The following is a 27,817-nucleotide window of genomic DNA, read 5'->3' on the forward strand; positions in this document are numbered from 1 at the left end:
GATAGACAGATGCTATTTCTAATCATCTGCAGCAAGACACATAAACATTTTGAAACATGAAGTAACCGGTCTTCTAATCTAATTTGAAAATACATAAAACAGCATAAGCCAATTGATTATTGATCTCAACAAATAAATTTTCCTCACGAAAAGGAATAATATTCCTGGACTTCTGGACCAATCAATTAGCTAAACAAAGTAGTGAGAGGTAGGAAATTTTAGAAATAGTTATAACATGAGAGAGATCATTTAATGCTGTATGTCTAGAAGGAATAGTGGAAGGGTGCAGAAAAAAAAACTAAACATCCAAGATGAAATGATAATGTAAGATCCTGGACTCCCAGATCAATTAGTCAACTAAACAAAGTAATCCGTAGTCTTAGATCGGATTTTGCAGGATGTAGATAAGAACACATACAGTGATAAACATGTTTTAAAGAAATTGAAAATCAAATGTCAGTAAACATGTTTAATTTGATGAGTCGATTTTCAGTTTCGCTTTTCATCTTGAGTGAAAAGATGAATATAATTTGAAACATCTTTATTTGGTATTTCTTTTGTGAAAATAAATGAACTGAGTTGAAATAAAATAAAAAATGTTACAATAAATGTTAAAATAAAAATGTCAGTAAAAAAGTAAAATTTTATTTTAATACCATAAATACATTCTGACCAGTCATTTCGTAGAAACTAGCTCTATTTAATCTGACCCTTATAAAGTCTGTTAGTTTCATTTTTGTTTCGCATTTATTTCAACTAAGCAGTTTTTCGTTTGTTTGTTTGTTTTTTTTACAAAATTATTTCTTTTGATAGAACTTTGAAAGTTAAATTGAATTATTACTGTGGCGTTTAGTTTTATTAATTATAAGTCTACAACTAATTTTATTACAGTGAAGTTGTTTTATCATAGCATCGGATGTACAGTGCCCCTTTTTTTTTTATTAAATATCTAAAAATCTAAAATCTAAATTAATTATATATTATGTTAGATTAGTATTGTTATTTTTCTGTTTTTTCCCCTACCATTTATAAATACAAACTTCTTGTAATTTTCATGAAAGGAAAGTTTTAAATCAATCGCAATTAAAACTTGATGTTTGTAACTCATTTCTGTTGCACTTAGTATATATTCTGAAATCTTGAAATTCTAATATTTTATTATCAATGATTAGATATTGTATTAATAAATAATTTCAAATAAATAGATGTTAAATTGAAAGATATGAATGAAGAGAAAGATTATTACTTGGTAAAACTCGAGTTACATCTTAGTTTCAAATGTAAATGAAATTAATTGGCTAATTTTCTTCTTATTTGATTTTTCTTATATATATTCTTTTCTGAAATCTATAATTCAATATTTTAATTTTTATAAATAATAATAAACATTGAAGTAAATATAAAAGTATTAATTTATGTATAAAAAATAATAATGTGTAATAAAATTTATCAATGAAATTAATTACTGTTTTAATTCATATTTCACAAATTATTACATTTCTTTTGCAAAATGGATTTTATTGGAGCAAATTATTTAATATGTTTTATTACAAGATGAATCAGTTATATATAATTGTTGTGTAGCCCCGCAATTCTGTGAAGATTTTTTTTTTGTATAAAAATCGATCCAAGATTTAAATAACTATGAAACTATTTTCAACTCATTGTAGAGCCGAGATTTCTTTCCAAAGCAAAAAATAAAAAAGATACAAAAGGCTAAGAGAAGCCGATCTAGAACTATATAAAGCAAGTTTTTGAACAAGACAATGAGTTGTTCAAAAATATCTCATTCAGCTAATATGATTATATTTTAACACACCTTCATCTGTGCGTTATAAAGACATTAAAACATCAAGTAAAAGAGAAAGCAATTACCACTGATTTGCTGCCGGAGTGGCATGTAAAGGCGACAATGGGGCAGTGGCCCTAGGAATGTAAATTATTTTGAGGAGAGAGGAGCTTACAATCATATCAAACTTCTTTTCTCATAATATTTCTCAATATTAGGATTTAGAGTGTTTCTGTATACAACCAAGGAGTTGGCCCTGAGTATTAGCAGAGTATCATGCCTCTGCGCACCATTGTGCTACGGATATCAACACATATTAGTGACTCGCTGTTTATTAACTGAGGTAACATATACGCACACGTTAGTCTGTTCATCATAAAAACACGTACACACAAAAAGGCAACTTAATTCATAAAAGATTCACTTTGTAATCTTACGTATAGACAACTTTTCTATTTCTATGAAACATTTCCAAGATGTTCCTTCTCATACAAATATGTTTGGAAGAGGGGGGGGGCTTCCAATAATATACAAACGTTTTTTTAATATTTCTCAGTACTAGGATTTATATCTGAGCATTTCTGCATATAACCAAGAAGTTGACTCTGGGTATTAGCAGGGTATCATGCCTCTGCACACCACTGTGCTACGTATATCAACACATATTAGTTTGTTCGGCATCAAAACACGTACACACAAAAAGGCAGCTTGATTCACAATGAATATTCACTTTACAATCTTCTGTATAGACAAACCTTTCCTATTTCTATGAAACTTTCACAAGAAAATGTTCCTTCTCATACGAATAAAGTTCCTTGTTATTTAAGGTTGCATCTGTTTATTCATTAAACACACATTTGTAAAAAATATATACATTTTCAAAACACGAATAGTTGTTAATTTAATTAAAGAAAACTTGTAATATTTTGAAAGTTTAAGATTCCAATATAGAATAGAATTCGTTGTAACGATTTGAATCATCTACATCACCGACTGACTCCTTTCCTAATGTCATTTTCGTTTTGAGTCAGAGTCCGTTTTGTAAGCTGCAATTTGATTCAGCATTTGTAATTGGCTGCGCCTCTTCTTCATCTTCCGCCATCGTTCGCTTTCTATCTTGACTTCGTGCCCAAACCCAGACGATGAAAAATATTACACCAATGCCAAACAGAAGGGCCACAGTGATACCGATCGCTAATGGCGTATAATTATCAGTGTCCACTCCTGAATTCTTTGCCGACATCTTTCTCTCTATACTTGATTCAGAAGATTGATCAAAGGGGAACTTGGTCGACATATTATCTTTGTCTTCTGTACTGCTTGTCATAATTATGGGATGCATGGAAGAAGAGGTGTCCATTACTGCATTCGAATGTGTTGTCATGATAAATCCTTTTGTTGTTTTTAGCTGAATTTTATCTGATGGTGATGAACTGGCTTGACTGACGCGAAGTGGATTTGATGTTGGTTGTGTAGAAATAGATTCAACTTTCTTCTTCCCCATTTCTTCAAAAGTGGAACCCCTTGTGGTTGATGGTGGATGAATCGTTGGTTGTATTAATAATGTTGTCGGAAGTGTTTCTTTTTTTGTTATGGCAACAGTGTCATCGGTTCGGGTCTCCATGTGTGAAGAAATACTTGTAGCTTGGCTGACAGCTTTACTTAGAGCCGACGATGGATACGTGGTGTTTGAATGATCTGAAAGAGATAATACAATAATATTGAGACATTCTTTTAAATATTGAACGAGTAGACCTACTAATACATAAAATAGTTAATATTACAGAAAATGAAAGGTCAGCTTAGGTCAACTTGATGAACTCCAAGGGAGGATGCTAAAGTGTAGGAATTAATAGAAATAGATATGACGTCACATGGTTCAAAGAGAGAGTGGCAAATAGAAGAGGACAGTTCGTTTGGGATCACATACTGTGTGGATATGTAAAATGATATGGGCTGACAAAATATGATTAAACAGTGATTATTAATTTCTCCCTGCCTTCCACTGATCAGTGATTTGGAACGATGATCAAATCAAGTAATCCTCTGTTTTCCATCAGTCTTGACCAAATCATTTTGAAAGTATGAATAAGGAGCTTCGATTTTAAGATGACAAAATCTCAGTCTGAAAAGATCACACAGAAGCGCTAACAATGAGGACGTATAAGGTATGACTACATGTTACTTACAGGTCTTTGTGCTGTGTCATCTTAACAATTTCACATGAACACAATTCTTCCAATGGAAGATTATTAGTTCAGACAAAGGTGGACAATCATAGGAACCCAGAGAGAGAGAGAGAGGGGGAGGAAGAAGGAGAGAGAGAGAGAGAGAGAGGGGGGATAAAGAGAGAAACGCTCACTGCAATCAGAATTGACAATAAGAATTGAAAGTAAAACGTCCAATTGAAAATTAATTTTGAATTTGCAGCAACAAAAATAGGATTAATACCGATTTCCTGTAACCACTCCTTTTTCCATTTTAGATTTATTACCAAAATAACTTCTGTGATGACGATCTCGCCTAACATGACCGCTATTAAAATGACCTCAAACAAAATTATCCACTGGAATAAATTAATCTTGACAAATGTTTTTAATTTTCAATGCAAATACATATGATGAATGCATATTTTTGAGATGAGATAATTATTTTTTTTGTATTATTTGGACTATTATTCTAATCTTAATTGTTTTTTTCACAGCGTTTCGGCCGATGTAACCTCCGACTATCTTCATTTTCTTTTAGTGTTGTTCCATCTAGAACAGAACAATATCGTCTGCGTAATCTGCATCAGTTATGTGTGCTGATGGATGGTGCCTGCCTCTGAATTCATTTAAGGTAGACCCCAGTGTGCTATGTATGTCAACATAGGTGTGAAGAACATAGTCAAAAGAGACAATAAAAAGAAAAGGGGCTAAAGTGTCTCCTTGAAGAACTCTGGTGCGGATGTCAAAGAATTCAGTGTCAGCATCTGGCTATCTGACAATTGCTTGAGTGTGTTTGTATAGCATCATGATAGCGTTAATGACTTTGTTTGGAATGCCATATGCCTTTAAGATGCTGGCCATTTTCCCTCTATATATAGAGTCAAACGCTTTGGAGAATTTATAGATAAACGTCTTTATATCATTAATAAATGTTATTAAAATGGGTTTAACAGTGCAAAGTTTATATGTAAAAGGGATTTTGTTGCAGTCACATGTGTTTAGTATGACGTGAACTCGACGGGTCAACTTTGCGTGTTATTTCTCTTAATTTTTTTGCAGTCGATGAATGGAAATATGTTTTCCTAGAATGTTCACGAAATCACACAGTTTTGTAAATGTCTTGTTGCCACATTCATTACAAGTTGCAAGAAGTGTTACATAATCAACCTATCAATTTCTCTGTCCATTTAGATTCGTTTTCTTTTTCTAAAAAGTCTTATATATTGAGTTTTAATATGTGAACTAGTGTTAAATAATGATTATTTTCCATTTGGTTATACTAAGAATTGTGCAAGAACAAATCATCTGGCAGGGTTAGAAATTAGATAAGCCAAACCTTAGAATGTTAGTAAGAAACCGGAAACTGAATGAGGAATAACATCATATGAGACCTAAAATAAAAAATCCAAAATAATAGACCCACTATCCAATGACTAACCCTCTTGAAATTAGTGCTCTTCATTTTGCAATATGGTTGGGTTTCATTCAACAAGAAAAATGCTTTCTTAAAGTGATTTTGATGTTTCAGCTTCTAAAGTAGTTCAGCCTGAAGAATTAAAACGACTGCCCACCACGATAAGACAGAGACATGAATGTCTTTAATCGACTAATGTAATCAAATGAAATTCACGTTTTAGTTAAGAATTTAATATAAAAACTTTATGGAGTGATGAAGAAAGCCATTTTGTCGAAAGTTAAAAATGGATATGCAGAAAAAGCTATCCTAGAGATTTTGTCTGCAAATCCGTCAGTCACAATTTTTTACATCATAATAAATACATAGAAGAATTTATTTCATTTCGAAATATCAGACATCTTTTTTTCTTTTTTTTTTACATAAAAGTCACCACTTATCAAGGCCGATAGGCCACTCAAGGATAAGGGTTAAAGAGTGTAGAGTAGTCAAAAGGACAATATAGTAATCGATAGTAATGGAAGTTCGGTAAATTTGTTAACTTAAGTGGAACGGCTCATCAGAAATTTGTTCACGTTGGACTTGAAGACAACCATATTATAGAAAGCTGGAAAGCAGGAAAACGGAAGACAATTCCACAGGCGTGCAGTTCTCAGAAAGAAGCTTTGATCATGGAATCTATGTTTAGGTTTAGGTACAGATAAAGAGTGGGGAAAATTATTGATAATGTTTTCAGCTAGTCTAGTGTTTCTTGTGAAATTTTGGCGAGGGGGGGACCATAGATTGAAGCTCAGTTGAACACTTTCCATGAAAATAACGATAAAGCAGAGACAAACTCGCAACATCTCTTCTGTGAGACAGAGGTTGCAGCGAAGAGAAAAGGACATCTCCCACCAGGCCACGAAGTCTATTTTGAACCCTATCAAGGCAGGACAAGTCTTTTCTAGCAGCTCCTGCCCATATATGGCAACATACTCCATCCTTGGACGTATCTGGCTCTTATATAGATAGAGAATTGCATCAGCAGTGAGATATCTACTGGATCGATAGAAGGATCCGACCATTTTTCCAGCGGCCTTGGCAACAGATTTGATGTACGTATTCCATTTAAGATCAGGAGTAAAGGTCAAGCCCAGAAGCCTGTCAAAACTTGATGCCTCCCCAAGACGAGAGCCATTCATTTTAATTGATGCCAGACGGGGATCAGAACGTTCATGATGTAAAGATAGAAGCTTGGTTTTAGATGCATTAAAAGTAACCAGCCACTCCCTTCCCCATTGTAAAACGTGATCAAGATCAGAGGAGAGAGAATCGGAGAGAACTTGGTCGTTCACTGTCTTATGTGCTACCATAGATGTTAGTGTCATCAGCAAAAATGTCTACGAATGATGTAAGGATGTGATTTGGAAGATCATTAATGTAGTTCAGGAAAAGAGTTGGGCCCAGGATCGACCCCCGAGGGACTCCAGCATTTATACTGTGAGCTTCTGATTTTTGCCTATCAACTACTACTCTTATGAACCTATCAGAGAGAAATGATTTAATAATTGAGAAGACATTTCCAGCAATACCATAGCTGGAGATCTTGTGAAGTAAACCTTTATGCTATACCCTATCAAAGGCCTTTGATATGTCAAGAGCAATTGCCCTAGAAAGGTTGCCTCTGTCGAGAGATTCGCTAATCCTATGAGATATAACTGTAAGCACATCTGCAGAACGGAAACCATATTGTGTGTCACTAAAAAGGTTATTTTTGCTGAGATGCTTGATTACTTCTCTATTTAACACAGATTCCAGCAACTTACTCATGACGCACAGGAGACTTATTGGCCTGTACTGAGAGGGGGATGAACGATCACCTGAATTCTTAAATACAGGGCATACTGATGAGATTTTCCAGGGTGATGGGAAGCAATTCTCCTTAAGATAACGTTTAAACAGTTTTGTAAGTATGGGTGCTAGTTCTGGTTGAAGTTTTTTGAGTACTATAATTGGAATACCGTCAGGGCTGGTTGCTTTACTGGAGTCAAGGTTTTTGATTAGCTTGGCAACATCGCATACAGATATTTGTATATCACATAGTGTGTTTTCTGATACAGGAGGAAGTATTGGGGTTTGGCGGCCTTGGTCGCAAAGGGTAGAATTGGCTGCAAAGTTCTTGGCAAAGAGTTTGGCTTTGTCTGATGCTGACGAGATTAACTCAGGTCCATTGATGATAGTTGGGATGGAGCACACGCTTCTGTTCAAGATTCTGTTTGCAATTTGCCAAAACTGGTGGGAACCAAGCCGCTGCTCAGCTACTTTGAACTTGACGGACTGAGCATATAACTCTCTTGCGTTCTTTATTACTTTCTTACAATGGTTGCTGGCAGTCCTGAAAGCGGCTTTAGTTTCCATACATCTATTATGTTGGAAGCAGTGGAAAAAGTTATTTCTGTGCGCAATAGCAGCAGCACATTCTGGAGAAAACCATGGCTGGCTGTTAGGTTTTTGCTGGAACTTTTTCGAGGGTATGAAATTGTCTATACCTACAATTAACCATTCTGTCAGGTCTGATACTATAGACGACACATCCTTTTTAAACATGGAATGCAGAGGAAGATCCGATATAAATGTACGGAAACTATCTCAGTCAGCCATAGTGTATCGATATACTGTACGATGGAGAAGTACGTCTGAGGACTTATTACATTTCATTTTTATCTTAATTGATACAACTGAGTGGTCGGAAGATCCAAGAGGAGACAGAACGGAAACTGAACATAGTTCAGGGCAAGTTGTGAGAAAAAGGTCTAGGAGACTTGCATATTGGCCGTCATTGTCGGGCACACGGGTGGGTTCGTGAACAATCTGAGTGAGGTCATAAGCAATAGAGAAATCATGACAGAATCTCCCCTCATCATCGGTCTTGTTTGAGTGGGTCAACCATGCCACATTGTGAACATTGAAGTCTCCACATACGTGAATGTTAGCTGAAGGATATGCTAATAGAACTTGGTCAATTTTCTCAGATATGCTTTTAAAGATAGTAACTCTGCTGTTATGGGAGCGATAGAGAGTAAATATAAATGCCGTAGTGTGAGCTAGTGCTACTCGGAAGCACATATAGGGCAAGTTAGGATCTTCTCTGGAGATGTCCCTACCACATGGAAAGCCATCTTTTATATAGGCACATATTCCATGCCCATGGCGATCTTGGGGGTCAGTTCATCTGAACTACTTCTAGAAATGGGAAAATTCCCAACAAATAAAGCGGATGACATCACCAAAAATCAAAGCCAAGAACTTTAAGATTTCAACTGAGCTATTTGAATTTTCTGATAAATAAAAAATAAAACTTAAAACATAACAAAATAATTATAGCCTAGGCATGACGTCATAGATTCATGATTTATGTCATGTTTCAAAAGATTAAAAATAAAAAAAATGTTAGTGCGTTGGAAATAAATAAATATGAATAGCATTGAAAATTATTTTAATAGTTCCAAACAATTTATTTTACTTTAACTACATGCTGCCATTAAAACCAATTTAATATTTATTAAATTAGAATTTATGGTTTATTAATTCTCAATTAATAAAAACAACAAAGAAATCCACATTCAAATAAAAAATTTCAGGAGAGAAAAAAAGTGCCTACCATTGCAAAAACCTTCCCACAGTTCGATGTCGTCAACAGCAATGTCGTTTTGATGTTCTAATCCGCGAGTTACTTGAAAAATAATCTGAGAAATAAATAAAAATAATCTATTATATAAAGGTAAGTCGTTATTCTGCATGTGTGTGTGTTCCCAGTTAAACGTCTAAAACTACACAAAATACACTTACAAACCTTATATCATTGGAGTCAGTCTGACTTAGTAAAAACAAACAAAAAACTGTAATATTCATTCCCAGATGGAAATTACCTCTAATCAAATCAGAGCATGGGAGGTGAGTTAAAGTTTTCTTTTTTTTCATTTTTTCTGATAGTTGTTCAAAAACAACACTGAAACTAAGTAAAAAAAAATGAGTCAGCTTTCTTTCTTTTTATTGTATTCTTTTTTATTATTATTTATGAATCAGCTTACAGAGAAAGGCAGGAGAGGGGTGGTGGTGCTGGTGATGGTAGATAGAGAAATAGAAGGGCAGTCAGAGAGAGTTAGAAAAGGACAAGATGATTTAGAAGAAAAATTTTACACACGTTTTTAAAAAAAATTCTATTTGTTATTGACGTTGTCGGTTAGACTTACTAGTAAAGCATAACAAATCAATGCAGGTCAAACATGTTTTTACATCTTTATTCGCTGGCAAAATTACAATTTATGTCTTATCAATAATTGAATGTTAAGACCAAAGACAAAAAAAAGTGCCGTGATGATCATTTCAATGGTCACGTGACAGATAACTATCACTCAAACTGAAAGACAATAAAGAAGAAGAAACTGACATGACAAAAATGGTTTTCTTTTATGAAAAATCTGTGATGAAAGAGAATTGGGAAGTTATGAATTATGGGGGGGGGGGGCATTTGTTTTCCTCTCTAGCAACCTGTCTTTCTCAAACCCTGACATTTTCTCTAAGTTTTAAAGTTCTTCATATTCCTGTACATGTATAATTTTTGTGTTATCGACGAGGATTTTTCTAAGATTGGAGGGAGGACAGCTATGTTCTTATCATGTATTGTTTAAATACATGATGATTCGCCGGGAAAACGTTGTCGTTGTATGCCTAATGTATGTATTATTCTTATATTTATTTTCGGAGTTATATTCTCTTAGAGAACATTTGAACTGATAAACCACATTGGTTTGTTCCAACGTTTTTGTAGCCGGTGATAAGTTGTTTCTAACCATGAGGTTTTGTGTTCTAAATTTCTTGTAGTAAATAATAAATTTAATTTTAGAGGTTGCTATCAATAGGCATAAAATATCTATGAACGATATTTTTAATTGCATTTTCTTCGATTCTGAAGTTAGGTGTCATTTGATTTTGGTAAAATATATTAATGAAGTTTGCATTACGGTGCTGGCTAATATTATTATTAGGGTTTTCAAGGGATTGTAGCATTCGTTTTATTTATTCATCAACAATATAATTTAGAAAGTGATTTTTAATGACGACTTGTTTTTTTTATTTCAATGAGTAGTGCCGTTTTGTGAATGATATCATTTTAGCACGATTTAATAAATTTAAGAATGAGTGCCGACAAAGGTACAAAATAGCCATAATTAAAAATTTACTAATTGGGACCATGCCTAAAAAAGTTAAGTTGTTGATTTTCTTTGCATTTGAACTTCTGCATATCTGTACAGTTTGGAAAGCAGGTAGCAGGAAGGGAATTCCAAAGTCTAGCCATTCTAGAGAAGAAGCTATTAGAGTAGAATACCTTCTGACATTCAGGGACCTCAACAGTGAAGGGGTGAAATTTTGTTGCGAAGCAGATTTGTTGGGGATATGTATGTCCAGCGGGCACAAGTGCAATAAGTTAATCAGAGCACATACCATTAAAATACTAGTAAAACAGGCACAGTAATGCAACATTACAGAGGGGTTGGAGCCTAGTTGACAAAGTGAGATTATTATTAGATTGCAGATCCTTTCTTGGACCCTATCCAAAAGGGAGAGGCTAGTGGTAGACGCATCAGCCCAGATGTGGCAACAGCAATACTCCATGCATGGACGAATGGTGGCCTTGTAGAGGTACAGGATACTCTCAGGTATGATCAGTTTTCTAGCACGATAGAGGGAGCCCACCTTCCTCGCAGCAACCTTCGCAATGTCCTCAATATATTTGTTCCAGTTCATATTTCCTGTGACTGTTAAGCCGAGGAGTTTGGAGGAAGAATTCTCAGGTAGGGTGTTATTTATCACAGATATCGGTGGTTGGGGGGCTCCTTGTAATTGTTAAAAGAGAGTAGCTTGGTCTTACTAGCATTAAGTGTTACCATCCATTTTCGTCTCCATTCCACTAATAAATTTTCCAGAAATCGTGAGTTCCTATCTTCTGAAATTCTATGTGTTCTCTGGTTATTTCAGCATGAGTTTTTTTGGCTGTGGTTATTACTCTCTTACAATGATTTCTAGCAACTATAAATTTTTGCAAATTTGCACTTGACTTATGACGTATAAACCAGCGGAGTGCATACTGTCTTTGTGCAATGGCAGCTGTGCAATCTCTAATGAACCATAGTAGTGAGTGGGGCTTGCTATAATACTTCCGTGCAGGAACATGTACTTCAATGCCTGCTTTGTACCATTCAGTTGTCTCATTGGCACACTGTTTAACAGGGAGAGAGAAGATATTGGTCCATGGGGCATTCCTGATATGTTCTCTGATGGCTTCCCAGTCAGCTCATTTGTAGTACCTAGTTGTTTTGAGCGATGGCTCCTTGCCTTGGGATTAAGATTTGAGTACAATGTCTACTGATATCACTAGGAGGTCTGCGTTCTCGAGTGGACTCTGGGCATTAGCTACACAATCCTCAGGTACTGTAGTAAGAAATAGGTCTAGGAATGAAGCTTGCTAGTAGTCACTATCTAGAAGGCCGGTTGGGAAGGTCTGTGTGAGAGAATGAGTTATAGAGAAGCTGTTAGTAGAGCGTCCAGCTGCATCTATATAACCTGAGAAACCAAGCCAATTTTTATGGTGGATATGAAAGTCACCAAATCCATGTATTTGGGCGTTACTATCTAAGGATAGTGCTGCAACTATACTATCAGAGACATGATCGATTAGGGTACAGTTCTGACTTGAGGTGGAACAGTGGAGAAAATATAAGTAACTAACACAGTGATGGAAGTCTAGTCGAAAGCACATAATGGTTTGGTCATCTGTTTCCAAACGTTGCTCTCTAGTTAAGGGGAGGGTGCTTTGAATATAGACTCCAAGTGCATGCATATATCTATCTGAATCTTTATGGCAGAGAGGGAGATATCCTGTCATCTCAAATTAGTTAGAGGGGATTGAGGAGGGTAGGTTCGTTTTACTTAATGCTAAGATATCCGGGGAGTTTACTATGACTTTACATCATCTAAGACTCTACATCACTTAGATTGCTTCTAAGCCAACAGCTATTTGTGAAGGCCAGCCTCAAGGGAGGAGGCGAATTAATTTTGCTTGAGTGGTTGTCCGGTTTAATCATGGTATTTGTTGGGGTTGACATTTCATTTCATTAGGTTTTGTTTAATTTCAGATTGGGGAGAGAGAGTTGGGAACGTGGGTCAGTTTTGATGCCAAGTATACACACACAACAGGTCCCTTAGCCGGGTCCTCCCCAGGAAGTTGTAGCCTCATGAAAACCTACCAGAGATAGCAGCAGGATCACTTTCCATGTGCAACATAGCACTACAACTATCCTGATATTATACAACTGATGAAAGAGCAGCCATTCTAAGTGCTACCAAAGAGTTAGGGTTCCTGTACTTTCAGTTGGAAACAGCAGCCAGACAAACTGTCAAACAGGTATGCTCAACCTCCAAGACAAAATCGGTCCAAATCAGTCGAGTGAGCACACCCAACAGGCAAGCAAACCCAATTTGCTCAGTTTGTGAGAAAGAGAAAAAAGTTGGGAATAGGGGAATTGTGTTCCATGTCCTAGTCAGGAAACAAGTCCAACGACAGGGTGGTTCCAGTGGGTCCCTGTTATTGCATCTCGGCGTCTGGCTAATAGACAAAGAAGATGTGTGAATAGGTAAAGCCTAAATTCCTTAAGCAATTTAGATTTGCAAACCAGAGAATTTGTTCGAGTCACTAGTTCTAGGAAGGTTGTCAACCATGGCTGAGGAGGCCTCCCTCTCCCAGTTTTAATATCAGAGTTTTCTGTCTCCTAGATGGATGATCTAAGAAGTTCTATGGGTTCATCACTCTGAGAGGGGTAACCATGCACCTGATTTCTACACCAGGTATTTCTACACCCCTGGATGGATGAGAATATTAAGTATCATACTTGAATAAAGTTTTACTCTATATTAAAAAAATAATCTTAAAATTAGAGACAGATTTTCCCTCTAACATAAAAAAGAAACCGTGCATGTTATTAAGTATGGTGAGAAAACTAATCTGTTTTAGTAATAAATTTGTTTTAAAATAACAAAGTAAAATATTAATAATTAATAAGTACGAGGGGCGTGCAATAAGTAATGCCCCTGACCCATTTCCAGTTGTCTGATCTAGCTGAAATTTTGCATGTGCAATGATTTATATGTCTACGGGTTATGTAGCAAATTACAGCTCTGAACTAATTGTGGTTTCTGTTTTACAGGTGTTTAAACTGAGTCAGGTGTGAAATGGAGCCTGTTGAATGCCAAGCAGTGATCTGGTTTTTGTATTTGAAAGGACACACACCACAGGAGACTTTGGATGATAATGCCCCATCATATGACATTGTAAAACGCTGGCATCGTGAATTTAAACATGGCCGGAAGTCTGTGGAAACAGCTCCCAGACCTGGTCGCCCCCCTTCTGCCATTGATGAGGCATCTGGCTGTCAAGTTGAGGCTGCCATTTTGGAAGATCGGTGCATTACTATTCACCAAATAGCCCAAGATGTCAAGATTACTACAGGATTTGTGGAAACTATCATTCATGACCATTTGCATATGCATAAGGTATCTGCCAGATGGATTCCCAGGTTGCTCACACCATTCCAGAAGTGAGAACGTGTCGAGTGCTCGACGATGAATTTGGAGATGTGCCAAGAAGATGAGTCAAAGTTTTTCAAAAGACTGATTACACAGGATGAAACCTGGGTCCATCACTATGATCCAGAGACCAAAGCCCAGTCAATGCAGTGGAAGCACTTGGACTCACCACCTCCAAAGAAGGCAAGAGTGCAGCCCTCCGCTGGCAAGGTCATGCTCATAGTCTTCTGGGACCAGGACGGAGTAGTGATGACAGATTTCCTGGCAAAGGGTACCACAATTACAGGAGCCGATTATGCTTCACTTTTGAGGAAATTAAGGGAAACTATCAAAATCAAGAGGTGGGGCAAGATCAGCAAAGGTACCCTCCTCCTGCAGGACAATGCACTGGTCCACAACTCGCATGTCGCTAGATCAGAAGCACGGGCGTGTGGTTATAAAATCCTTCCCCATCCTCCCTACTCTCCTGACCTTGCACCATCTGACTTTCACCTCTTCCCAGCCATGAAGTTATTTTTGAAAGGAAAGCGTTTCCAAGATGATGCAGCCTTGATTTCTGAAGTCACATCGTGGTTGGAGGACCAACCTGGGGTGTTCTACAAAAACGGTCTCCAGAGCTGCATCAAACGATGGGAGAAATGCATACCTCTGGGTGGTTCCTATGTAGAGAAAGACTAATAACTGTGCCAAGTTTCGTTGCTCTACTACTATGGGAAGTGGGTCAGGAGCATTACTTATTGCACGCCCCTCGTATCTGGAATGGAAGAGATACAACATAACGAAATAAAAAGAAATTAGTTTACATTTACTCAGGTTACATACAACACGGAATAGATGTACTTGTCTTTGTCTATTGAAGCGACCGAGGAATGGGGCTTCCTAGCAAAGCAATGTTTCCAAGTGGAATAATTTGGGTGCTAAGATTTCTATCTATTTCAGAGTAATAATTAAAAGAGGGGGGTACTTTAAGAGCCATGTGTGTTCTTTTCAAGGGTTGACCGATAGTTTTATTTTCATTGTATTTAATTTGGAGGATAAGTTTCGATTTCTTTTCTCATACTATTTCAAAACATATAAACTCCAAAAGAAATAAAATGCGAGCAAACAGTTACACTTTTATCTATGACGGAAATCTGTAAACAAAACGTTATGAGCAAGTAGATAACCCAGAATATAGAAAAAATAAAATAAATAAAAATTATTAATATTTACCGTTCACAAGTTTAGTTTTAATAATAAATGAGAGTTTCTTTCCTTGCTAACCCTTGTAATTCCCTCACTGCTCCCTGTTTCCAATAATGTCACAAAATGCAAAAATGAATCTGACCCCTAATCACAGTAGCCCCTTACATTTCAATGGCAATGCGCTTTGTTTGGGGAGAATAAAAACTGAAAACAAAAAATGAAGACAAAGGTGTTTCGTTAGATTTCAGGTCTGCCCAGACTTGATTAAACTCGAAATATTCATCACGACGATGATGTTATGCCGACTGAATAAGTGAGAACCATTTCCATTGATACAGGCATGTCTGCATTCAAGCGTTTGGAAAACCGGATTCAAGATGGATGCCCTTGAAAAATGGCAAAGAGGACGGCCGAAACGAAAATAGTTGGATATCCTACATTAAGATTTTAACATGGCTGGATTTCACCTTCACTAAACGTTTGGTTGTGAATGATGGAGAGAGAGAGAGAGAGAGAGAGAGAGAGAGAGAGAGAGAGAGAGAGAGAGAGAGAAATTGAGTGCTACTCACTGTAAAAGATAGTCGCAGCAGAAAATGATCATGAAAGGGTTAAGCGAAAAGAATTCATGTTAATTCATTGTAATATTTTTCATGTTATAACATTCACGGTAAGTGATAAACGTAGTTATTTGAATTATTACTTCATAGCTTAAGAAATGAGGTTGAATAATATATAGTTGTCGAGTTAAGGGTTAGGGTTGGATACCTTATGAGAAATCATTCTGAGATGTTCATTCGTTTGAACTAAAGTTATAACAAACTAATATTAAATTCACCTCGTTGAGAAATTTTTTCTCGAGAAAAGTTATCTTGATTTACACAACTTAAAATTCAATTTTATTAGAAGGCAGTGCCCATACAGCTTCTTTCCAAGAATTGCAAGCTTGTGAAACTCTCTTCCTGCTGACTGTTTTCCTCCTATCCATTGCCTCGACTGCTCCAAGACTAAGGTCAATAGGAATCCCCTGTCTTTGCATTAATCATCTTTCATTTTTTCTATTTCTTCGCATCAAGTGGCTTCATGCTTAGTCTGGAGAACATGCTGATAAAACTATGAAGAAGTTTGAATCACCTCAAACCAATATGCATAAAATAATTAAATAAAAATTACCTTAAAAGATTGTTGCATCAGTTGAATTTCTACTCTTTGTCGTCTCCAGATATTTCCATAATCACCGGTCAATGTCAGCAATGGTCCTGAACTGTCGACAGATTCGTTTTCTGACATAGCATAAACTTCAAGGGAAGCGACCTCTAAAAACAAATAAAAAATCTTTAGACAACAGTAAATTCAAATCATAATTTTTACATTTTTTATGCAAAAATAGTCTGTAATGTAACAGGACCGACACTGCACCAACCACACCGGGTGTCTCTAACCTTGTCAAACTGCACCCGATATGACAGGTGCTTTTTCGATTGCATGTTGTCCCGTCACAAGTTTGCCTGTTGATTATCTTCACACATTGTGTTTCCATGGTGGAGTGTTTCGCCTCTCGACCGAATCATCTCCTATCCTGTGTAGTCTCCAGGTACATCAATCACCCGACTGGTCTTTGCGGCTTGTTGCAAAATGAAGAGTCCTCACCACAAACAAACAGAACTGTGGTTTATAACAATAACAAACTATTTATTAATTTCATTACTTCATAATAGCTACTGTCTAAACTGAGGTGACTGACTATAGCAGTGAACAATGCATAACCAGACAAGTAAAGTCACAGATTTCCCATTAACACAGGCTAGTTAACATCATAATATCAGGCCCTGTGGGCCCCCAAGTCGGGAGCCCAGCCCAGCCCAGCCCAGCCCAGCCCAACCGTTCAGTTTGCTGGCTATGACTCTACTCTTTTTAGAATTCCTTTTTCGGAATCCAACCCATTTTCCCCACCTCTCCCTCGGAGAGTGATTAAAAACATTCTTTTCTCTTCCTTTCAGAGCCTACCCTTGTCTCATCCATTCAACACCTCTCTCTCTCCTTCCTGGGAGGAGGGGGTTGCTCACACTGATATCTATTGGCAGTCCCCTGGGGTTTGTTTTTGCCCAGCACTGTGTGCGGCCCTTATCATCTAATGTCACTTTTAATACAACCATTTCCTTTGACATATCGGAGATAACTCTAATTCTGTCTCCACTTTTGAGACAATATACCACCTGGTTTTCTTGTAACAAGCCCAAAATGACAGCTTGGCGGTTGGTCCTATTTTGTTAGCTAAGTTTTTGCATTTCTCTGCACCCCTCCACCTCACCCTGTCCGGCCAAACACCCGCCCTCACTGCAATATGCACCTCACTGCATGCATTTATAACACCATGGTGTCACAACATAATAAGTCCCATACTGTCTGCCAAGCTCCAGACCCTGTCCCATCACTGTTGCATCTCTGTGCTTGTTTTACAAGCACTTTCACACAATATGTGCTGATGAACTTACTGTACTTTCACAATGTAAATACTCCCCAAAAATTCGACTAGCAGTAAGCTCCCACCCCTTTACTGTTTGAGATATCCTCAGATGCTATAAACCTTTCTGTTCTCGGACCACTTACTTTTGTAATTCCCCTCCTGTTTCCCCCGTCTGTACCAACATGTAGAAATTTAGATGTAATGTGAACAAACATCTTGCTTTACAACTGCCCTCTTAAAAATCTAACCTCTAATCACAGTAAGTAATCGTTAAGTCTCAATGGCATCATGACTTATTTGGCGTGAATACAAAAAAATGAAATGAACTCTCTTTTGTATTTTATATGGGATTGAATCTCTTGCTAGTTTTCTTCCATTGTGTAACAAACGATAAAAAGTCTTGTTTCAGTTTGGAGGGTCAATAGATATCCCTTGTAAAGAAAAGCCTATAACGAAGCAAGGGTTGCACAATAATCAACTGCACCTTTCTTGTACCAGTATTGCACGAGTCCAATTACAAGGAGAAGTCTATAATGATTGAAAGCAATGTCAGAATAAGCAAAAAGTATTGGTGTTATTTATTTGCTTTTCCTAGATTGATTACACAGTCTTCTAGCCTCATACTATTTAATACATAGATGGAAGGAGGATATGTTGATTAATACCTATCTTAAAGGTATTAGCAAGCGTAACAGAATAAGAACGATTACACCACATCACTTCCACAAAATATTTACAGAATAGACCAAGTGGATGACAATGTCATCCATTTTTGGACTTATATTTTCATGTTTTATCATGACTTATATCCCAATGTCATCCATTTTTGGACTTATATCTTCATGTTTTATCAAAAAAATACGGTTTTTTGTTGTATAAGTTTGAAATAAATAAATTCTCTGCCTTTTAGTTAAGAACTGTGATTAAGAGTGCAGTATCTGTTCTGTGAATACACTAGTTTTATTCTGTGATCAGTCAGATAATGAGAAGTCCTTCTAGATTGAGCCAATTTTAATTATTGCTCGAATCCAGAGTGCCTCTTTTTGGAGAGCTGGATTTTCCTCACATTAAAAACCGAACTAACTTTGCCCTCGTGGGAAGGCACAAAAAGGAATGCTAAAACACTCAAAATCGAATTTGAAAGTAAAGTGTACAGAATGGTCAAATTTATACTGTGTATTCATCAATGTAAAGAGGTGACTTTCGGAAGCTGCTGGTATTACAACCTTTTTTTTTTTCAGTTAAGTTTTTCAAGATGTATTGCTGGTTTAAGATTAATTTTTTCAATTTAAAATCGAAATTCTTATTTCAGTTTATTTTTACAAAAATTATGTTGAACCTTTTACTTGCCTTAGGAAAGTATAAGGGTCGCTCCAAAAGTAAGGCCTCCTAATTTTTCTTTTACTAAAAAAGTAAAACGTTGAAGAGCTATGAAGATGGGACTGGTACCATTAAAACGAGCAACCTTTTGTGCTCCAGAATTTATTTTTCTACATAGTCACCATTATTCTCAATGCACTTTTGTCTTAGTCCCAAAAGTCCGAAGTGTACTTTGTCACTCACATCTCTGTCGCCACTCTGAAATCAACGAACCCATCTCCTAACTGTATTGACATCAACTACATCGGCTTCTTAAACGTCCAACAGGTGCCAGTGAATGTTGATCGGTTTAATTTTTTCTACATGAAGGAATTCAATGATGAATCTCTGTTTCTGACACACGTCCATCATAGGGATTGCTTCTTAAGGTCTATACCGTTAATATCTTCAACAGAGGGACGAAATTTTTAGGTCAGAAAGTTCAGTTATTATGATAATGCAATTTACAATTCCCTCTGATCAATTAGGGCAGAAAAAATAGGAGGCATTACATTAATTTTTTTAGCTAGTATCGCTTGTAGTGGAGATTGAAAATTCAATTCCAGAAGATTATCACTTATTGTACTTAACACCTTTATCCGTTACGCCTCGTGGGTTTGTGTAATTGTTTTGTAGTTCAGCTATAATATAGAAGCATCGAAGGAAAAAAGACAACTTAAAGTCTACTTTCTATGAGGAACGTTCTAAGTCTTTTTTCCTTCGATGCTTCTATATTATAGCTGAACTACAAAACAATTACACAAACCCACGAGGTGTAACGGATAAAGGTGTTAAACAATAAGTGATAATCTTCTGGAATTGAAATTTCAATCTCCACTACAAGCGATACTAGCTAAAAATAAAAGTTTCTAGACAATTTGAAATGCACAAGTGCTTTCCAGTCGAATGTGTATCTCGTGCAAGTGAGATGATTTCAATGATCCCAGTTTTTGTCATTTTTTTCCCCTAGGAATGCGTCGCCATCCTCTCACATACACCGCCAGCTATTCTAACCGTTTTAACCAAACTGAACGTTTCTTAACTTTGGTGACTTAAAGAGAACTGATTTGTGAACATGATTATGCAGTATATATATGTGTTGCTATAATGTTCCTCAGTTTGTGACACTATTGGAGCCACATTTTTCATGCAAGATCAGCATTCCTAAATAACCAGTCATCTAGGTATAAGGCTACCGTGATTTGAGGCCAAATTTATAATCGGCATCCTTAGTGGGGAGTTGTGAAGCAAGATAGTTGTTAATACTACATTTACATTTCTGCATGTTGGTATAGTTGGGGAAACAAGAAGCAAGGCAGAAATCCAAAAGGTAAGTTATCTGAAGAAATGGTTATTAGAGTAGAAAATTTTCTTGCATTTGGAAGCCTCTGCAGTGAAGGGGTGGGATTTTGCTGCTTGATGGCTTAGTTGGAGGTGTTTACATTGAGGGGGCACAAGTGCAGTAAGTTCATTGCTGGGAAGTTCCTTGAAGCACTTATTAATTGGACAAGGATTGGAGCTTGATAGATGAGTGGCCCTTTTTTTTAAGTGTATCTAAAAGGACAAGACTAGTGATTGGCAACAACACTCGATACATGGGCAAATGGTGGCTTTGTACAGATATAGCATATTGGCAAGTGTAATAAATTTATAGCCTTATAGATGGAGCCCACCTTCTATGCAGCAGACTTGGCAGTATCTTCTACGTATTTGTTCCAATTCAGGTTATCTGTGAATGTTAGGCCAAGGAGTTTGAATGCAGTACTCTCGGGTAAGATTCTATCAATCATGGCTGTTGGTGGTTGGAAAGGTTTCTTATAAGTGTTAAAGGAAAAAAGCATTGTCTTAGTAGCATCAAATGTTAGCATCCATTTATGTCCCCAGTACACTACAGACTGGACGTCATTTTCTAAGCATTCAGCCATTGCCTTTGGTATCCATGCGTTCGTACCAACAAATCGAGAATAGAGTGTAGTGTTATCAACAAAATGTAGGTGCTTTATGCAAAATGTGATCCCAGTGGCATCACAAGCTGAGAAACGACAACTAATTTGTGTGTACAACGAACATAGCAGACAGTCTAGAGCGGTCGATTGTGATTTACTAAGAACCTGCTGACATCAAATTCCTATTTAGTTTTATGCTGTGCGATGATATATGGAAGTGAAACGTGGGTCAGTGAGGATATGAGTTGCATTAAGTGAAACGATACAAGAATCATATGACGGATGCGTAATGTGAGTCTTAAAGGCAGGTTTAGTTCTTACGATCGCAGAGGAAGATTAAATCTGTAAAGTGTAGGAAGTTGTGTGCAGAACAGGAGACTTCGATAGTATGGCCATGTTGAAAGAATGGATTAGAGTTCTTGGGTTAATAAATGTAGAACAGTTCAAGTAGCAGATTTAGTTCACAGGGGGGGGGGGCTAAAGAAAACGTGGCAGGAAGTGATAAAATGGATTTGAGGGAAAGAGAAATAAATAAAAAAACCTGGTCAGAAATATGTTAGTTTGGCAGTTAATTTCTTAAAACTATTCAACGAACATGTAAAATAGATGTTAAACTGATGGGGATGATTTATTTTTTGTTGATTACCTTGTTTTCATTCTTAAGTGAATTGGCAAAATGTAAATAAAAAGTCATTATTTTAGCATCGAATCATTTTTGTTTGATAACCAAACAATTTATATGAGTTTAAAATATAAAACTATTTTGTTACCTTTATTTTGAGAAGGACACCACATATGGAACCAAAACTCAAAACAGGAAGTTTCCCCTTTGAAGTTATACAACGGGGAGATCAATCTGGCCTGATCCCCTTGTCGTCGTGGAGCGGACGATTCAACATAAATATAATGGCCTAAAAGTAGAGGAAAGCAAAGAAAGTAACATCAATTTATCTATTACTAGCATGATTATCCAGCATTACCCGGGACATGGAAAAGAAAAAGAAAAATGAAAGACAAAATGAAAATGAACGAGAAAACTGTATTCTTCACAAAAAACAAACTCTCTTATAAGGCGACGTGAAGAAGAATGGCGCAATATGAGTTTAAGTAAAAAACAAACAAACAAACAAACAAACTGTTATTCAATCTTTGAGTGATTAAAAAAAGAAGAAAAAAGTTATAATTTGTCAAATGTATAAGAAGGCATTATGTTTTAACCGATTTTGTAATACGAGTGTAAGAAAAAAAGAAACAGAAAAAGAAAAATAAAGAAAGGAAATAATAATCATGCAGGAAAATTTCATTTTTATAAGCAAAGAAGAGAACGCTTAGTCATAATAATAACTGATAATAAAATAAAATAAATTTTTTTTTTCACTTTTAAGAGACATAGAAATATTTCCTTGCTTTTGATATTTTTGTGACTAAAATAAGAACTAATCTACGGTCACACAGATGCAAATTCAGGAGAGAGAGAGAGAAAGAGAGAGAGAGAGAGGGAGAGAGGGAGAGAGAGAGAGAGAGAGAATGAGATAATTATTTTTTTTAGTAAAACAGATCTCACATACAATTTTTTGTAAAAAATGTTGTTCTTTAAGTAAGATCCAACTCATATTTTTTTCTTGTAAAATTTACCTCAATTAGTGGTTTCGGTTTTTACCATAAGATTTACCTTGTGTGTGATGACAGTAGGAAATCAATTTTTATTGATAAAAATTGATTGCTTTAATGTCGGTAACACTTCAATTTAATCAGTCATGCTTAACTGTTTTTTCAATAAATTTTAATATTAAAAATTCTCTGAATAGAGTCAAGAATAACACCGACATTTAATATAAATTGGGTTAAAATGTTATGTTTTAGCGAAGGAAGAGTATATATATATATATATATATATATATATATATATATATATATATATATATATATATATATATATATATATATATATATATAATTCAAGTTTACCATCTGTAAACGTAAATCAAGTATAAATATTAATATTAATATTTATATGACAATCCAAACCAAATAAAAAATCTCAATATTTGAGGTAAAGCATTGATATAAGAAGATCAATTTAAACTCTGTAAATTAGAATTTATAAAACTATACCATTCGACAAGGAATACACTTGTACTTTTTATCGAATAATAAGCTGTTATGAATTCTAATTTTCAGAATTTAAATTGATTTATATCTATCTATCTATCTATCTATATATCTATAAAAGTGAATGTGTATGTGTGTGTCTCTGTCTGTCTGTGTGTTTGTGTACATTTCCCTACGCAATAACTCTGTCAATTTTTAGTCTACAGACTCGAAATTTGATATACAGGGTACTGAGATTTGGGAAAATCTATGTGATCGGTTTTGGGCCAGAAATTTCGCTGTTAAGGGGTCAAAGTTCAACGATTTGACCTTTGAGAACTCTACCAAACTCCTCCGCCAATTTTGGATCTAAACACTTGAAATTTTAGATATAGATTCGTTGGACATGGACCTAACTTAATAACTGGATTCGAGCCCAAAACAATAAGTGTTAAGGGGTCATAAAAGGGGTCAAAGTTTTAAAAAATTTACCGCCTTTTTTTTTTTTTTTTTGCTCACCATACACCTCTAAACACCCGGATAATGCAAGGCACCCAGTCTAGTATATATATATATATATATATATATATATATATATATATATATATATATATATATATATATATATATATATATATATATATATATATATATAATGTTAAAGGAGATTAGAACAATAGTCTAAAGAGCAGAGTGTATTTTAATGTAATAGTGAAATACCTAGTTTAAAATTAAAATACAGGAAAGAAAAAGTGCTCGTTGTAATTTAGATATATAATAAGCTCGATAGGTAAATATCCTAGGGCTAATTTAATATTTAGTAATGTGATCGATAATTTAAAAATCAAATTATAATTAAATTAAAAATCCGTTTCATAAGAAGGAACAACAATAAAATCAATTATTTGTACGATCGTTTCGGAAAACAGTGTTTTTATTGTGGTAGACATCAAGTTACGGACAATAATTATTACATATAGTTTTTTAATAAACAAGGTTTCCTCGTCAGCAAATATTGTGAAAGGTTTTTATTAAATGTGAAAGACACCATAAATAAACCTAGCATTAAAAGTAAGGCAGATGTATCTGGAAAAAATCAAAATAAAGGTATGGATTTAAACTTGATAAGAAAATTAATATGGGTTAGAGATAGAAATAAATAGAGTAAAATATAAATTTGGTTTAAGTACTATATTATACATACATACATACACAAATATATACATGCATATATATGAAAAAAAAATAGACACATATATACATATACATAGATATACAGATATATACATAAAAACATAGGTACAAATATTTACCTTTTAATTTTTCGCCTTTTGAAATCAGGAACTATGGTTAAAGTACTCATATAGATGTTTGCTATAGCTTCTCAGCTTATGAAATGATAAATTTTAAGAAGAACGCTCGTGCAATAATTTATTTTCGTTAGCATACTTTTGATTTTGGCACACTACCAACCCCTACCTCACTGCCTTGTGGGTGTCTTTGGTTTGGCGAAGACTAGGGGAACCAACTCCAAAATCAAACCCCACTCTCTTGTGTGCCTTAACAAAGCAAAAGGCTAAGAGATGGGAACTCTGACTTCAAATCCTACTGCTGCCTTGCAGTTTTCCTTAAAAGGCTATGAAACCTCATACAGAAAGAAAAGGCATAGTAGCGGACGCGATAGGCGACTGTTTACCTCACTGAGATTACTTTCGGCCAGAAGCTTCGGCCTCCTCTGTTGCATGTCGTCACGGTTTCGCTCCACTGGACATGAACATTGACGGTTCAGAGCGTGTCTATCTGATACACAAGAGACACTGCACCTAAACTGCGCAAGCAAGTTTGGAGCCAAGATGGAAAGTCCTGTGGCGATGGAGTGAGACTACGCCAACACCGAGGGATAAAGCTCTGCGACCCCGTCTAGTCATCATCAAGACAGACGGACTGCATGATGATGATATATCTATATCTATCTATATCTATCTGTACTTCTATAAATTCGTTTTTATTTTGTGTGTATTGATATTCATATTAAAAACCCTCTTTTCTATTTATTAGTATTTATTTGCTTTTCCACCAAAGCAAAATGTGACACGAGGACGATCTTTTTTTATTTATTTAAAAAGAAAATACAATTTTCTTATATATGGCTTGTTGAATTGCATTCGCTAGTAAAAGATCTAGCTAATTTGCATATTCTTTTAAACATTCATTGTAATTAATTCCCTATTAGTTTTTCAGTTTTCTTATGGGATGATCATCTTTAGTTAATTATTGCGTGTAATTATATTCATGCAGATGTTCTACATGATTTATCCTTGCAAAATATTTCCGTAAAAAGTTTATGGTAAATGCAAAATTGTTTCCATATATATTTATGTATACGTATATATTTTTGTTTAATCTATTAGTCTATCTATCTATCTATCTATCTATCTATCTATCTATCTATTTATAAAAGTGAAGGTGTGTGTGTGTGTGTGTCTGTCTGTCTGTATACATTTTCCTACTCAATATCTCTGTCAATTTTCAGTCTACAGACTCGAACTTTGATACACAGTGTACTGAGATGTGGGAAAATCTTTGTAATCGGTTTTCGGCCAGAAATTTGTCTGTTAAGGGGCCAAAGTTCAACGATTTGACCTTTGAGAACTCTACCAAACTCCTCCGACAATTTTGGGTCTAAACACTTGAAATTTTAGATATAGGTTCATATAACTTAATAACTTGATTTGAGCCCAAAATAATAAATGTTAAGGGGTTATAATAGGGGTCAAAGTTTAAAAATTGACAGCTTTTTTTTTTTTTTGCTCAACATACACTTCCAAACACCCGGGCAATGCCGGTTGTAAATGCTAGTATAATTTATAATATAAATCTCACCTGTTTGATTAAATGTATGTATATATGCGTGTCTGTTTGTCTGCCTAAAACATTTTGACAGGCGACGGATTTTGACGAGATCGTTATTCGGACGACAAATACAGAAAGATTGGCTAAAAACAATAATCACTTACTCTCAACTGGGCGCTTTATCGCCGATGTTTTTGAAAGCCATCCCCCCTTTTCGATTGACTAGCCTTAATTTAAACCTATTTTCCGGTTTGGCGATGGGCGAAACAGCAAAGACATCACGTTTTTTTTCTTCATGTTCTTTTCCTCCTTCGCGGTACGGGTTCGACCTCCCTGCCTACAACCACTTTTTTTTTTTTTTGCTCAACACACATATCCAAACACCCGGGCAACGCCGGCCACCCAGGTTAGTCTATATATCTATAAAAGTGAACGTGTCTGTGTATCTGTGTGTCCGTGTACATTTCCCTACGCAATAACTCTGTCAATTTTTAGTCTACAGACTCGAAATTTGATATACAGGATATTGAGATTTGGGAAAATCAATGTGATCGGTTTTGGGCCAGAAATTTGGCTGTTAAGGGGTCAAAGTTCAACCAAACTCCTCCGACAATTTTGGGTCTACGCACTTGAAATTTTAGATATAGGTTCTTTGGACATGGATCTAACTTAATAACTTGATTTAAGACCAAAACAAAAAAATTTAAAGGGTCAAAATAGGGGCCAAAGTTAAAAAAAAATTGACCCCTGCGGTCTCTTCCAAATTACTCAGACAATTTCTGGTCTAAATATTTGAAATTTTACATAAAGGGTATTCAGAGATAGGGCAAGCTTTTTCATCAGTTTAGGTCGAAAATTTTTAGTTACCAATATATAAATGTATGTATGTCTTTTTGCATGTCCGCCTTAAACTTTCAATAGAGGCGACAGATTTTACCAAGATCAGTATCGTTTTAAAGTTCGACCTTTCATACGCCAAATATCGAAAAATTGGCTAAAAACATTAATATCTTCCCCTTCAACTAGGCACTTTTCTACCGGGGGGAGGGGTCACTTTTTTCGCTGATATTTTTTAAAGTCATCCTCTCCTTTCGATTGTCTAGCCTTAATTTTAAAAAATGTCGCTTCCAGTTTGGCGGTGCTCGTAATAGCATAAACGTTAGATTTTACCCAGTTCTTTTCCTTCTTTGCGGTACGGGTTCGAGCCTGCCTTCCTACTACCACTTTTTTTTTCTTTTGTTCAACATACACATCCAAACACCCGGGAAACCCGGGCTGAAATGCTAGTATATATATAAAAGTGAACATGTCTGTGTGCCTGTGTGTCTGTCTGTCTTAGTGTCTGTATAAATTTTCCAACGCAATAACTCTGTCAATTTTCAGTCTACAGACGTCAAATTTGATTTCTGAGATTTGGGAAAATCTTTGTAATTGGTTCTCGGCCAGAAATTTGGCTGTTAAGGGGTCAAAGGTCAACGATTTAACCTTTGAGAACTCTACCAAACTTAGATATAGGTTCCTTGGACATGGATCTAACTTAATAACTTGATTTGAGCCCAAAACAATAAATGTTAAGGGGTCATAATAAGGGTTAAAGTTTAAAAAAATTGACCTCGGCGGCCTCTAACAAATTACTCAGTCAATTTCTGGTCTAAATATTTGAAATTTTATATAAAGTGTATTCAGAGATAGGGCAAGCTTTTTAATCGGTTTGGTTCGAAAATTTTTAGTTACCAATATATAAATGTATGTGTGTATATATGTTTGCATGTCTGCCTAAAACTTTCGACAGAGGCGATGTATTTTTACAAGATCAGTATCGTTTTATAGTTCGACCCTTCAGACGACAAATATCGAAAAAAATGGCTAAAAACATTAATATCT

At 35.6% G+C, this 27,817-nt stretch overlaps 1 protein-coding gene across 1 annotated transcript in view; it reads right to left on the reverse strand.

Annotated features, from left to right (window-relative positions):
- Window positions 1-2,610: 2,610 nt before the first annotated feature.
- The window catches only part of LOC145293134 (uncharacterized), a 62,473-nt gene continuing 37,266 nt past the window's right edge, over window positions 2,611-27,817 (reverse strand). The window contains exons 5-8 of the mRNA XM_080139540.1: window positions 21,760-21,900; window positions 16,391-16,533; window positions 9,054-9,138; window positions 2,611-3,487 (exon numbers count right to left, since the gene is read on the reverse strand). Coding sequence (XP_079995666.1) covers window positions 2,817-3,487; window positions 9,054-9,138; window positions 16,391-16,533; window positions 21,760-21,900 — 1,040 coding nt within the window. The 3' untranslated portion in view covers window positions 2,611-2,816. The remainder of the gene's footprint in view (window positions 3,488-9,053; window positions 9,139-16,390; window positions 16,534-21,759; window positions 21,901-27,817) is intronic.

This window comes from Euprymna scolopes, chromosome 14, assembly GCF_053919585.1.
Source record: "Euprymna scolopes isolate OS-2025 chromosome 14, ASM5391958v1, whole genome shotgun sequence".
Taxonomy (NCBI): Eukaryota; Metazoa; Mollusca; class Cephalopoda; order Sepiida; family Sepiolidae; genus Euprymna; species Euprymna scolopes.